Genomic DNA, 14,108 nt, shown 5'->3' with positions numbered 1-14,108 from the left:
TTTTGCTAAGTTGGCTGTAGCGCTTGGTGAAATTTATAAACAATAGACTTCGGCATCCAATCACAGGGCGTTGTCAATTTCAATGTCATTTGTCATCCTAACAACAAACGACCCGATCTCTTGGGCTGTAGGGCAAAAAGTCTGACATCACTGTTACTACATACTGATAATCAATAATTGGTAACATAATATATAATAATAATATGTGGATTAATCAGTAAACATGATCAAACATTTAATTTACGATATTGCATTTTAGTATTCCCCGATACAAAAATCAACACCGCTTTTCATTATTTCAATTATATTATCCTTTCTGTTACTTTTTATTTCACAACACCAAAGGAATGAAGAGTAATTAAATCACTTGCTACCAGTAACAAGCTCAAAACTTGACTGTTTTCGGTTTAACAATAGGTAGTCCAAGCGTCATTTACGCCGAAATAGGTTGTTTATAAATTTCACCATAGCGCTTGCTGGGGTCGGTGACATGACAGTATATAGCAGTTACAGCTGCTTCAAGGTTCAATGCAGTCTTTGCTAAAGCCTTGATAGCCTGTGCTGTAGTTCACTCACGATGTCACCTGACTGGTTCAGCAATGTGTCAGCTGTGTATCACGATGCTAGTTTTCATGACACTCATAATAAGAAGCTCTTTTACTTGGTAATAAACTACCAAAAATACACTAGTCCAGCAGACCAGCATGATGAATGCAGGTAAATGCAAAGAACTTTAAAAGAAAGATAAACAAGTATTCCTTAAAACAATTTTTTACAAATTTTATTTACCAAGCTATAACAATAGGTTACAATTGTGCTCTCCATTCAATACAAGAGAAATAACTCTGCAGATTTGTGTTGATGACTCAGGGAAAAGACGATGTTGGTTTAATCAAACAGACTTTAAGATCACTTGAGTATGCATCCACTTTTTTCAAGTCATAGTTTGAAAACTGCCACAATCTTTTTATGGATTATACTCGTACGAATATGTTTAGGTATGTCTTACAATAATTACAAACTACAAATACTAAAATACAGAAAACTTGAAAAGCAGTCTGAATGAACCAAGAGATCAATTCTGAGACTAGACCGATATATGTCGTGTGCGTCTAAATACTTCATCAATGATGCCGTGTGTGTCTAGATACATCATCAATGGTGTCGTGTGTGTCTAGATACATCATCAATGGTGTCGTGTGTGTCTAGATACATCATCAATAGTGTCGTGTGTGTCTAGATACATCATCAATGGTGCCGTGTGTGTCTAGATACATCATCAATAGTGCCGTGTGTGTCTAGATACACCATCAATAGTGTCGTGTGTGTCTAGATACATCATCAATAGTGTCGTGTGTGTCTAGATACATCATCAATGGTGTCGTGTGTGTCTAGATACACCATCAATGGTGTTGTGTGTGTCTAGATACATCATCAATGGTGCCGTGTGTGTCTAGATACATCATCAATGGTGTCGTGTGTGTCTAGATACACCATCAATGGTGTTGTGTGTGTCTAGATACATCATCAATGGTGCCGTGTGTGTCTAGATACATCATCAATAGTGCCGTGTGTGTCTAGATACACCATCAATAGTGTCGTGTGTGTCTAGATACATCATCAATAGTGTCGTGTGTGTCTAGATACATCATCAATAGTGTCGTGTGTGTCTAGATACATCATCAATGGTGTCGTGTGCGTCTAGATACATCATCAATGGTGTCGTGTGTGTCTAGATACATCATCAATGGTGTGGTGTGTGTCTTCATACATCATCGATGGTGTCCTGTGTGTCTGGATACATCATTAATGGTGTTGTGTGTGTCTAGTTACATCATTAATGGTGTCGTGTTTGTGTGTGTGTGCGCGTGTGTGTGCGCGTGTGCGTGTGCGTGCATGCGTGCGTGTGTGTGATGTCGAGATACATCATCAATGGTATCATGTGCGTCTGGATACATCATCAATGGTGCCGTGTGTATCTGGATACATCATCAATAGTGTCGTGTGTGTCTGAATACATCATCAATACTGTCGTGTGTGTCTAGATACATCATCGATGGTGTCCTGTGCGTCTGGATACATCATTAATGGTGTTGTGTGTGTCTAGATACATCATCAATGGTGTCGTGTGTGTCTAGATACACCATCAACGGTGTTGTGTGTGTCTGGATACGTCATCAATAGTGTCGTGTGTGTCTAGATACATCATCAATGATGCCGTGTGTGTCTGGATACATCATCAATAGTGTCGTGTGTGTCTGAATACATCATCAATACTGTCGTGTGTGTCTAGATACATCATCAATAGTGTCGTGTGCGTCTAGATACATCAATGGTGTCGTGTGTGTCTTCATACATCCTCAATGGTGTCCTGTGTGTCTAGATACACCATCAATGGTGTCGTGTGCGTCTAGATGCATCATCAATGGTTTCGTGTGTGTTTAGATACATCCTCAATGGTGTCATGTGCGTCTAGATACATCATCATTGGCTTGTATTGAGTAGCTGCTGATGTGGCTTGTATGTACAATCTACCTCAGTAGTATACCTACATATCTATGTAAGTATGACTGCGTCTAAAACCTATATATCTAGTTTCACAATGCCTTCACACTACACCTCTAACATTTCTTACTTTCTGTATGGAATAAAACAGCAGTCTCATTGATTAAAATGTTATTTGTTTTTATTGAAGCTATGATGATGTACAATATTAACAGAGTATGCCAGCTACTACCGAGGTCACTGCTTTTTATAAGCAATCAAAGGAGCTTGAAATTCTGAAGCAAAGTATTTATAGCTTAAAAAACATAAATTCCATAAAGCTAGCTACATAGAGAAGATCTAAAATGATATAAGCAAACTTTCACATGAACTAATGATGCATTTAAATGAAAAAAGCCAGTCTATAAACTTCTTTTATTAGCAAACTAGGTGAATGCCCGCGTTGCCTGGGTAATAAAAAAGTCTTTACACAGAAAATATTTTTTTATTTAACATATAACAACATTATCATTCTAATTTTCAAACGTCATATCATGAGAAAGAAGTTTTGTGCAGTTCGAATTAATTAAGAAAAAAATAAAACAACCGTAAAAATTTTCAAATTTTTTTAAACAACTCGTACAAGACAACAATTCATTTGTGCTGTTAGCCTTTGTAAATTGTTTCCTACAAGTTATTATAACGAAGGGACAGTCAGTTTTGTCATATGATTAGGCTAATCATATGAAATAGGTATGCAGGTCAGGTAACCATCCTCCATCAAATATTGCTTAATGATTATGCAAGATCTTTCACATCTCAAGAAGTCACAGGTTTAAGATTACGATAGTTTGTCATGTGACATAGATAAATACACTTGTACTTCTTTTTTAACCCCTACTGCCCAACCACCCCCTTTTTTGCTGTTGTGTGAAGAAACTGATAAGCATAAACCAATATTGCGTTTAATCAGCAAAAGTCAAGCTTCCCATCGTTCGTAGCCTACGTTACCAGCCTGTCAATAATCTCTGTTGAGCTCTTCAATAAGTTTATAGTATATTATACTAAAATCTATGTTTGGGCAAAATCTGATACCTCATGCTGTTAGTTGGTTGGCTCTCTGCCAGTTGATAATCTGATGTGAGACAGAGAAAGATAACGGATAAGAAGCTGTATATAAGATGTTGTTCAGTTTCACATAATCAGTCGCCTCCCAGCTCCTGCAGCAGGTGTGAGACAAAGGTGAGCACAACTTCCCAGCAAATCTTTTTTATTACTTTGTTGGAAAAAAGTAAAAAATAGTTTTAGTCATATTTAATGTAATAATGATAGAGTAATTGAATTTTTTTATATAAATACTGTATTATAGTAAAAAATTAAATTGCTTTCTTGATGATCTCTACGCTAGTTGTAAGAAAGATAAAAGCATTTTAAGATTTTTTTGGTTCTCAACACTGCTCAGTGGTACTTACTTATCTCTCATCTACTGGTTTAACCATTCTCTAGGCTTGGAAATGCCTTTTTCTGTAATTTTTTTATTTGTGCAACTCGTAAATATTTTTAGCACGGTTTACTTCAACATTTCACTATTTAAATTGCTAGAAAGTATACCGAGTCACAGCCATGTACGGAAGAGCATTCCTCCTTTTGCTCGCTGTCTGCTCGGCAGCAGGTAGCGAATTGAGCCAATCAGCATACCTTGATGTGCAAGAAAAGTTCCACATAGAATGGCAATACACGGATGAAAACGTTACTATCACGGCTACAGTTAAAACTACAGGATGGTTTGGAATCGGTTTCAGTCCGAATGGTGGAATGGGAGGAGCTGACATAATCACTGCTTCTGTCATCAATGGCAAAGCCTTCCTTCAGGTTAGCAGCACACAATACAAACCATCAGAGTAGAATCGCGTGTACATACTTAGCTGAAAATGTTTTGAATGGTTCAGACTAGCCTGTCTTGACAAGTGTTGTTTTTTGCGGAGCTGTCCCCGTCGCCCGCTCGACGGGGGACAACTCCGCAAAAACAACAGTTTGTCAAGACAGGCTAGGTACAGACATGTTTAGGCTTGTTTAGAAAAGGAGCAGCAGTAGATATGAAACTACGTTTTTAGATTTTGAAAACTGATGCTAGTGTTTTCTGTTCTATTTGGGCTCTATTGATCAGTCATAAACATCTCTTCTTGAGTTACATTGTAGTGTGTATAATTGCAATGTGGGTGCTTGTTGGAGTAATCTTACCATAGAACGCTCTCAGATATCATGGATTGCTAATTTTAAAAGACATGTATGGAATCATATACCGTATGCTCTGCATTGTATAACAGGACAGATACTCTGAGAAAAATGGATTTCCTACAATGGATATATCTCAGGACGTCGAACTCTTGTCCGGTTCAGAAGTGAACGGTGTTACTACTGTTAAGTTCACTCGGAAGCACAACACCTGTGATGACCGGGACATGGTCATAGGGGTATGTGCGTAGGGCTATAAGCTTGACAGTAAATGCTTGCATATTAAGGATTATGATACACTATATAATAATAGTAACTAATAATAATATAATGAATACAGGTACCTATTAATGTTTTTCCGCGATTTCAAACAACGAGCAATTGGCAACTAGCAACTGGCATAGATTTCTTCATATACATAATTTGAAGAAATCTTATGCCCGTTGCTAGTTGTCAATTGCTAGTTGTTTGTTGCTAGTTGCTGACTTTTTAAAACTTTTTAACAACTTATCAGCCTCTGCTTATAAGTTTTTAAAAGGTTTTGTAGTAAGTTTATCAACTATGAAGCACTGCTAGCAAGAAACCTTTTGTTAACTACTAGTGAACAGCTTCATATGCCTTATTACTAGTTTAGTTGAAAACTAATCTGCTTTACTTCCTGTAGTTTGAAATTTTTGTTAAACGACTGATTACAAGAGAAAGATAAAAATATCTCATGTTATACAACACATGTAACATTACATATGAAATATTGCAAAATACAATGTTATTAGGAAATAAACCTTTAAGTTTATTTGAAATTTTATTTTTATTTTATTTGAAATTTAGGATAAAAATCTGTGAGACAACTTCATGAAATTGTATGTAGCATGCAGCATATTTTTTAATGCTCATAACTAAATCAGTAAAATACTATAACAACTTTTTTGATAATTACATTATTAGCCTCCTTCCCAGTGCTCAATTCTTATGGCTGTTGCACTTCCTCATCAACCCCCCCCTCCCTCCATCATCACAGTTCACTATTATATCTTAGCCATTCCATCACTGCTTTCGCTATCTTCTGAGCCTTTTTCTCACCATTCTGTGATTCTATCCCATATTTTATTGGTTGTCGTCTCAACTTTAGGAGTTATTTTAAGGCTATCTTCCTGATATTCAACCAAGTTTCCAAGTCATCATATCTGATCGCAGCCGATCAACTTCACACGCCTTAGTATACAAAACAACATGGTGATCTCTGTCTTTACCATGATTTACTTGTTTATGTGTGTGGCAGACCGACACCATGAGAGTCATCTACGCCATATCTCCAGATGGCAGAGACGCACTCTCCTATCATACACCATTCAACCGTGGAACCAGAAGCATCTACCTGAGGAAGGAGTTCATTCCTACTCAAGATTTACCAGCTGACGCATTCACCTTTGATGTTGCAGTAGATAATGTGAGTGAATGCCTCTATTCGGCAAGAATATTCTCAGATTAATGCAAGAATTATCATTCATTATAGCGTAAATGGTTTGAGCGATCAAGCAACCCTTGATAAAAAAAGGATTAAGGGTGACAAATATCGTACATATACGATACATGCAAGACTTGCCACTGTAGTGAGTAAACAGTGAGATATTACTAAGTTTCCATACTAGGATAGTGTAGCAACATCTGGTGGCGACAGTGCAGAAGCGCTAAATTAGGCCGACAAGCAGACCATGTTTATAAATGGCCCTATAATAGAGTGATAGTTGTGCAACGCCTTATGTCAAGGTCAAGCAAGATCTATGTGCATGCAGAAGTGTGATGTGGTTGGTCGCTGAGGCCGTCTCCATGGCACAAAGATGGCGCATTGCACAGGTGTTTTGCTTCTAAACAGTGACACTGAATCATCTTCAGAATTGAAGTGACACGGTTGTTTCCATGATTACATTGCAGCGCCATATGGGGGTGCGTCGCTACACTATCGCTGTATGAAAACTTAGTATATTTTAGAACATAGGTTACTTCATAGATTTGTTCATAGTCATCATTACCGAAACAAGCGTTTGGCTCAAGTTTAGCTCAGTGTACATCACTGCAAATTGTCAGTTATCTCCTCTTTTATGAATTTCTGTAGATTGATATTCCAGCATACCATACTATGTACTACTGTGAGCTGAAAAGAATACCCAAACTTTCTGGCAAACACCACATTATCAAGGTATGTTAAGCTCATAATTACATCATTTACTTGTATGTTAGCTTGTGTTGAGGTTTTCGGAACTGGGTCTTTCTATTTAAACAGTTTCACTGAGTTTCTGGGCACTTACCTTGTTACATCGGTACTCCAGCTTTTCTGTGTAGGCTTCTGGCCAAACCTGTGTGTACCATCGTATTGCTGCTTATTCAGGCAACAGTCACAAGTTCACATCCGTAAATCTTTACCTTTCACATTTTGTTAAATAATTAGATATTGCTAAACCTTATAATATAATTGTTATTAGCCGATTTTACACCCAGTCTTTACCTTCATAAAATTTTCTGTTTTTTAGACGTAGTAGCCTCAGCTCCACAGTAGCTTTAGAGTTTCCTGTTCTCTACATTTTGCCTAAATAGATAAGCGATGAAAGTCTGATAGTCCAAAGTTGTTGTGGTTGAAACCCTTATTTAATTGGTAACGGGATATTAAAGTGAAGCCTACTGATAAAACCTGGGGCACACACAAGATAACCAGAGTTTAGCACGAATATGGGTTATCAAAGCAATCATCAGAAAACTTGGTAGCTCTATGTTTAAAAACGGGAGTTGTCTATCCGAATAAGACTATCCTAATACAGCTTAGATAAAAATTGGACTTGAATGAACAAAAAAACTAAACTGACATTAGTTATTTTAGTGACTTTAGTTGAAGTGGTAGAACTAGACATTTTCCTAGTTTTTAACCCCTCATCCGTACTTCACGTCTGCTGTACGCTCCATGAAGTCTAGTAACCTTAGCATTCAGTTGTATGACAGTTGATAATACTATTACAAAGAATGAAAACAATAAAGAGGAGAAAAAAGGTATAATATTTATGTACATTGTAGGAAATGTCAATCATTTAGTTACTAAATTAACTAAATACAGTATAAAATTTAAGTGAAATATAGAGCTGGCAAGAGCTTGATGACAGCAACAGAGTTATAAAATTACTAGCACACTTTATGACAAAACACCACTACCTGAACACACTTTACAAATATTAAATTTTAATCTCGTCATTCACACAGTTTGAAAATTAGTGTTTTTTTATAACTTTACTGTAGTATAGTATCTTATACAACTTAGACTCACACATGCTACTACTTATATGCTATAAGTAGTAGTACTGTATCGGTGGTATAAGTTATATTTAAAACAAGATAGCCATGCCTAACTACCTGCACTGCTTGTCACTGCATGCTCCATAGAAGTGTCAAGTGTGAGCAGGTTTTAAAGCTGCTACTTTCTGTTGCAGGTAAAGCCCCTCATTCAAGAAGAGAACCTAGGACTAGTACATCATATTATTCTTTACGGGTGCCATGACTCCATCAGCAGAGAGAAATACTTTGAACAGAACAACACTGGCTTTGACTGCTATAATGCTAACATGCCCAATGATATTGATGTATGTAGGGCACCCATCAATATCTGGGCTGTAGGAGGAGGGGTAAGTATGTACATTTGGTCTTCAATCATTACAACATAAATAACCTTACGGAGCGACTCATAGGTGACCAACTTGTTTTAGACCACATTTTATCCCAAAGAAGCAGGCTATCCACTAGGAGGTGACAACTCTCCGGATTACTTCATGATGGAAGTGCATTATGACAACCCCAAACTAATCTCTGGAAAAAAGGATAGTTCAGGTATGCTTACAATGGCACTCAGTTGTACAAACTGTAAACCATCTTTACGACAGTTGGCAGTTACAACAGCAGCCTGTTTTGTATAAACTGAGTTACTTCACATTTGACACATGGCACTTGACAATTGCCACTTGGCACTGACACGATGCAACAAGTGTACAACTGAAACTAGATACAGGGTCGTTGTAAAGGTTGAACAATGTACTTTGCAGAAACCTTGGAATTACATACATAAAGATGTCTTTGCAAAGTGTAATTTTTATGTTATTATAGGAAATAATATATTAAACTTACAAGGTTTCTGCACATGAGAGCAGCAGTGAAATAGTTAGTCAATTGCCCATATTTGAGCATGTGCTTAATATAGAATGCTCGAAGTTGTATTCCACCCTTTAAAACTTGCCATATTACTTTGCACAGAAAAATCGTGACATATAATTTTTTATTAATTGTTCAGCATTCTTGTTCCGCAATAATTTAGAGAATCACGAGATATACATGTTTCTAAGAGCAAATTTCTAATAACTAAGCCATTGCGGTAAAAAAACAACTTAAATATCAATACATGTAGTAGTGTAGCAGGATTAAAAAATAGCTACAGCCATGGCTGCTAAACCTGAATACTTTACAAAAATTGATAAAGAGTTTACTTGAACAGCTTGTTGGCTGAAATAGCAGCTGTTATAAATATTACACAAGTTAAGGGGTAAAGGTTAGCAAGAGTTATATACAGTACATCGGATAACAATTATATTAATGTTGTTATTCATTAGCAAAAATTATTAGCTTTTTAAGAAATCAAATTACACTGATAAATGAATGAAGTAAACTTAGTTTGATTTAAAAGTAGATTAAGGAGATGCTGGAAGCTAAACCCAAAATATCAAGCTAAAAACTCAATACGAGATTATACTGACATAACGACAGGAAATGTGATTGTGCTGACATAGTACCAAAGATGTTTGTAAAACCTCTGCAGCTTTTGGTCATGTTTATGTGTGATGAACAGCATTCAGCCATACTGGTTTTTATATGTACTAGTACCCTGGCAGTCTAATGTGCTGTGGGAGATCATCAGGTGTAATAGCTATACATACAATTATTCCAAATGCTGAAAGCTGATTGATTAGCTCAAGTTGTTAGAGTGATTGTCTAGCAAATTGAATGTTGTGATTCAAATCCAGCATGATGAAATCTTTTTCCCCTCATCTCTACACAAGAATTTGGACAAACGGACAAACAGACACAGCACGTATTTCAGTAAAAATTGACGCTTGGTTAGAGGTAATTTTTTTGCACCACCCATAGCCTAATGTAAGCAAATTAGATAACAGCAACTAAATACTTGTTTACCAAATCGATGTGTTTCCCGTTTTCAGCCCTACAAGTGACCGTCACAAAGACTCTGAGGCAATATGATGTCGGTGTGATATCAACTGGAGGTATATTTGGGCTCACTGTACCACCTAGGGCTGATGACTTCACTACCAGTGTCTTTTGCCCTGGCTCTTGTACACGCAAGGTAAAATAGTTTCATGTTCACTTGTAGAAAATAAGGCATGCTTAAAATTTCATTTTACAGCAAAATAATTCGAATTGCGTTTTTTTGTCATCATATCATATTCACCCCTTTACTGCTTAAAAATAAATGTTTGTAGTTGGTTAAGCAAGATTTAAAAGTGTTCGGGGCTTTCTTGCACGGACATCTAGCTGCACGTCAGGTAATAGCAAGACAATTCCGAAATGGTACTGAGGTGAGAACTATAGATGAGGACAGGCATTATGACTTCAACTATCAGCAATACAGGGTGTTTAAGACACCGATTGATTTAAAACCCGTAAGTGTGCTCAGCTTGTATTTTTACTGTTCACACAAGCTTGACCTAGCTTAATTTATATTTTAAAACTTTTTAGCAACCATTTTTGGAACACAGTCTGAACAAAAAAACTGCATCTACTACACCGCTATCAACATAATAATTTTTATGCGTGTGTCGGTGTGTCCACTCAATAAACAAATGTTTGTAGGGAGACGATGTGATGGTTCAGTGTCATTATAACACGGAGGACAGGACCAAGATGACTTACGTGAGTCTTACTATTCTCTTTACGCTGTTGATCTTGCGCTACTCAGAGCTACAGGTGTAGCAGATCCACCCATGGCACTCGCATCAATGTCTATTTGTTAGCCTTCGGCCTGTTAGCATCAGACAAAGGCCATATCTTGATTTCTCGCTGCTGATGTAATCCTCAAGCAGCAACAGCTTGAGTTTTAACTCCAGCTGTTCATATTGTTTGAATTTATGTCTGATAGTCAGCCCCTCTCACAGACCCCTCCTACCCGCCCACCACAACAACCTTACACACCCCTATCCTTTTAATGTCAATTTAAAGCGTAGGTCCTCATTTTTATCTAACATTATCTTATGAGCGTATTAAACAGCTCTGTATAGCTAGTCATATCTAGTTCTGTTCTGGACAAGAATAAACACTGAATGGTGACCAGCAGTGTCTGTCTGTTAGTCTTTCCCTAGTCAAACGCCTGACACTTACTACACAGTCTACACTCTGTTTCTGCGGCTTTTTTATTATCATGTGAAGTGCTCACCTTTCATGGTTTGTCTAGCTTGTGCTTCAGAGTCAACTTGGGGTGCTTAGCTTGTGCTTCAGAGTCAACTTGGGGTGCTTAGCTTGTGCTTCAGAGTCAACTTGGGGTGATCAACTCATGCTTCAGAGTCAACTTGGGGTGCTTAACTTGTGCTTCAGAGTCAACTTGGGTCGATTAGCTTGTGCTTCAGAGTCAACCTCGGGGTGGTTAGCTTGTACTTTTGATGCAGCTTTGGGTGGTTAGCTTACGTCTTACTGCTTTCTTAGTCAAACCCTAGCTATATTTTGCACCTTATAAAACCCTCTACCTGACAACATTGCGGGATTTGCTAGCCAGTCATGAACAAGGTTCAATAAGAAGCTAAAATATCATTACCCACTTGGTGGCCAATGATTTTTTAGCCCTTCTACACCTTGTAATTACTACCAATCCTGTTCAATATTATGAATTGCAAAGATATTGCTGTATTACAAAAGAGAGCCATTAGATACTCAAAAAGAAAATGTTTGGACTAAACTTTTTAGAAGTTTCAACATCAACCATCAAAATTGCTGACAACGAATCAGCACCCACCTCACACTTACAGTTGATGTACATGTATGTTGCAGGGTGGCCTGCCAACTAGTGCTGAAATGTGTCTTACCTACCTCTACTACTATCCTGCGCAAGACATCTCTGACTGCTTCACTATGCCTGGTTGGGCTGGATTTGGCCCAGACATCACTCGCCGCTACCTCAATGAGCAGCTCGGATACCCAAAGAGTAGCATGTAAGAGTTTTATTGTATTTTTCTATATAAACGTGAAACTATTCACGAGTAGTAGATAAACAGTTATGTTCTTTTTTAAATTTGTGTCAGCTATAGTTTTAAATGTCCATCAGTTTGATATGCCTAGTATTTAAAATCCAAATTTTTTAAAAACTGCTCAAAGTGAAGGAATGGCTGCCATACTAAACAAAAAGTAGGTCAAGGACATCTCACAATAATAACTAGAAATACACTTTAAGATTCCAATCATTAAATCTATTGAGTATTGAGACAAAATGCAACAGAACAAGAAACTCTGAGGTTATTGCCGGGTTGAGGGGGTGACTTTTATAAAACAGATATAAAAATGAGATTTCATAGTGATAAGGATTGGGTGTACATTCATCTAGTATCAGTTTTCCTGTTATGAAACTGGTGTTCGAGTATAAACTGAGACTGTCAATGGAAAGAAGTCGCATTATAATAAGATTTTGTTGATTTATTGATAGCAAACTTTTAATAATTTTGTAGGGGAAACATGGATACAACATCATTGCTAGCCAAGCTCACTTCCGATGGCTTTTGGACCAAAGAAAAAATAAAAAAACTTCAAGATGACCATCTGACATTCTTGCACAAGCCGATATGTTTTGACAATGCCAGGAGATACCAGGTAAGCAAAAGCTGAAAAATCATTGCTGTCGATAATGATCTCCTAGCATCAGTTTGATGAAACAAAGTTTGAAGTAATTTACTAAATACATAAAACAAATCTCTGATAGCCTAAGCCCCATCATATGCGCACAAGTTACACTACACTACCGAGCTGTATGCATACCATGCCAACCTGCTGGTGGGAACTTTTCTCTAATTTTCTTACTTACATAACTTCACATCGCTGCTGAGCAACAACACAGCATGAACATCTCCCAACAGTTGTTCAACATTTATATAGCTTTAGCACTATTGTGAGTGCATCATTGTGTATAGATAGATCAAAGGAAATGATATGGTTAGTTGCAAAGGAAACAACCATGAATTTTGCAAACACAGTTGAACTTTTCAATGCTGAAATAGAAAATTCATAATCTTGTTTTATCTAGTGAAATATTATTGGCTCATCACTGACCAGCCGATTAATGAATACCCAATAATATAAAATAAATGTATATAAGCTGCCAGTTTTTGCATTTCGTACAAGTTCTGTATGTTGTACTACTGCTTATTTTGTTAAATAGAACATCGGCTCAACTTATGGAGCTCCTAAGGCCGCTCAGAAAGCTCCAGCCAAAAGAGAGTTTGAGGAAGACTGCTCTAAAGCAGCATCCAAAGCACCGAATTCAATTGTTGGATAAACCTTGATTTTTGTTGGTTGTCTTCATCGACAAGTTGGCAATGATTTTATACCTTCAAGATACATTTGTAACAAAAATACATTTTTATTTTTAAAATAAAGTGTATTCCAATTTTTTTTACAACAGACTTATTTACATTGCCACTAGCTTTGTGTGACTGGAAAAAGTTGGAAATTAAGAGCAATACTGGCTCTAGCAATTTTGTCAGCATTTCCGAATGTTAGTAAACGCGTGTCGCATTTCTAGAATTTTCTTCACAACCATTTGCTATTTTGTAACTTCCCTTGTTTGTAGTAACTCTGTTCAAACCTTTTCACATGCATCTGTGAAAATGATATAGCACTACGGCTAGTAACAGCGAATTGAACAGACAATATACATGTGCATGTTTTGGTACCCTGCAAATGCCACTGGATTAGAATATCGTTATTTCGATAGTATTACTTGATGGTAAGTCTCAGATGTTAGATACAAACTCCATCAAGCAAGCAGAGTCTACCAGAAGCTGTCTTCATAAAGCTCGTTGTTATACTTGATATTTTCCTTCAAAATAACAAGTGCTGATAGTTGCCACATTAGTAGTTTCCTCAATTCCTTAAATGTTACTCCATTCTTGTTGACTATTTGGTAGCTTGTAGGCATTTTCCATAGATGTATAAACCTTATATATCTATGGCATTTATATATCTATGGCATTTTCCTATTGATTTTTCAAAAGTGAATGAACAGTCACACAAAGCCCATTTTAGAGGTGACATCTTAAATTTTACTTATTAGAAAATAAGTAAAATTTTTTACTCACTTTGTGGAG

The 14,108-nt window shown here is 36.9% G+C and overlaps 1 protein-coding gene across 1 annotated transcript; it reads left to right on the top strand.

Moving 5' to 3' along the window:
- Window positions 1-4,107: 4,107 nt before the first annotated feature.
- LOC137390802 (DBH-like monooxygenase protein 1 homolog) lies at window positions 4,108-13,297 on the top strand. The gene is made up of 12 exons (XM_068077119.1): window positions 4,108-4,356; window positions 4,812-4,958; window positions 5,999-6,166; window positions 6,833-6,916; window positions 8,193-8,384; window positions 8,466-8,586; window positions 9,966-10,108; window positions 10,245-10,424; window positions 10,615-10,674; window positions 11,803-11,963; window positions 12,474-12,615; window positions 13,181-13,297. Exons 1-12 carry the CDS (start codon window positions 4,108-4,110, stop codon window positions 13,295-13,297), a joined length of 1,764 nt encoding a protein of 587 aa, XP_067933220.1.
- The last annotated feature ends 811 nt before the right edge of the window (window positions 13,298-14,108 follow it).

The sequence above is a fragment of the Watersipora subatra genome, chromosome 3 (assembly GCF_963576615.1).
Source record: "Watersipora subatra chromosome 3, tzWatSuba1.1, whole genome shotgun sequence".
Lineage (NCBI taxonomy): Eukaryota > Metazoa > Bryozoa > Gymnolaemata > Cheilostomatida > Watersiporidae > Watersipora > Watersipora subatra.
Note: the sequence above shows the minus strand (reverse complement) of the source record. Positions and strands in the feature narration are given on the sequence as shown.

What these genes read in the sequence shown, in the direction of transcription:
- LOC137390802 (XM_068077119.1), top strand. Translation starts at nt 4,108, where the DNA reads ATGTACGGAAGAGCATTCCTCCTTTTGCTCGCTGTCTGCTCGGCAGCA. An exon ending in ACCGGGACATGGTCATAGGG is followed by an intron (nt 4,959 to 5,998) that starts GTATGTGCGTAG and finishes TGTGTGTGGCAG; the next exon opens with ACCGACACCATGAGAGTCAT. An exon ending in CTGGCTCTTGTACACGCAAG is followed by an intron (nt 10,109 to 10,244) that starts GTAAAATAGTTT and finishes AAATGTTTGTAG; the next exon opens with TTGGTTAAGCAAGATTTAAA.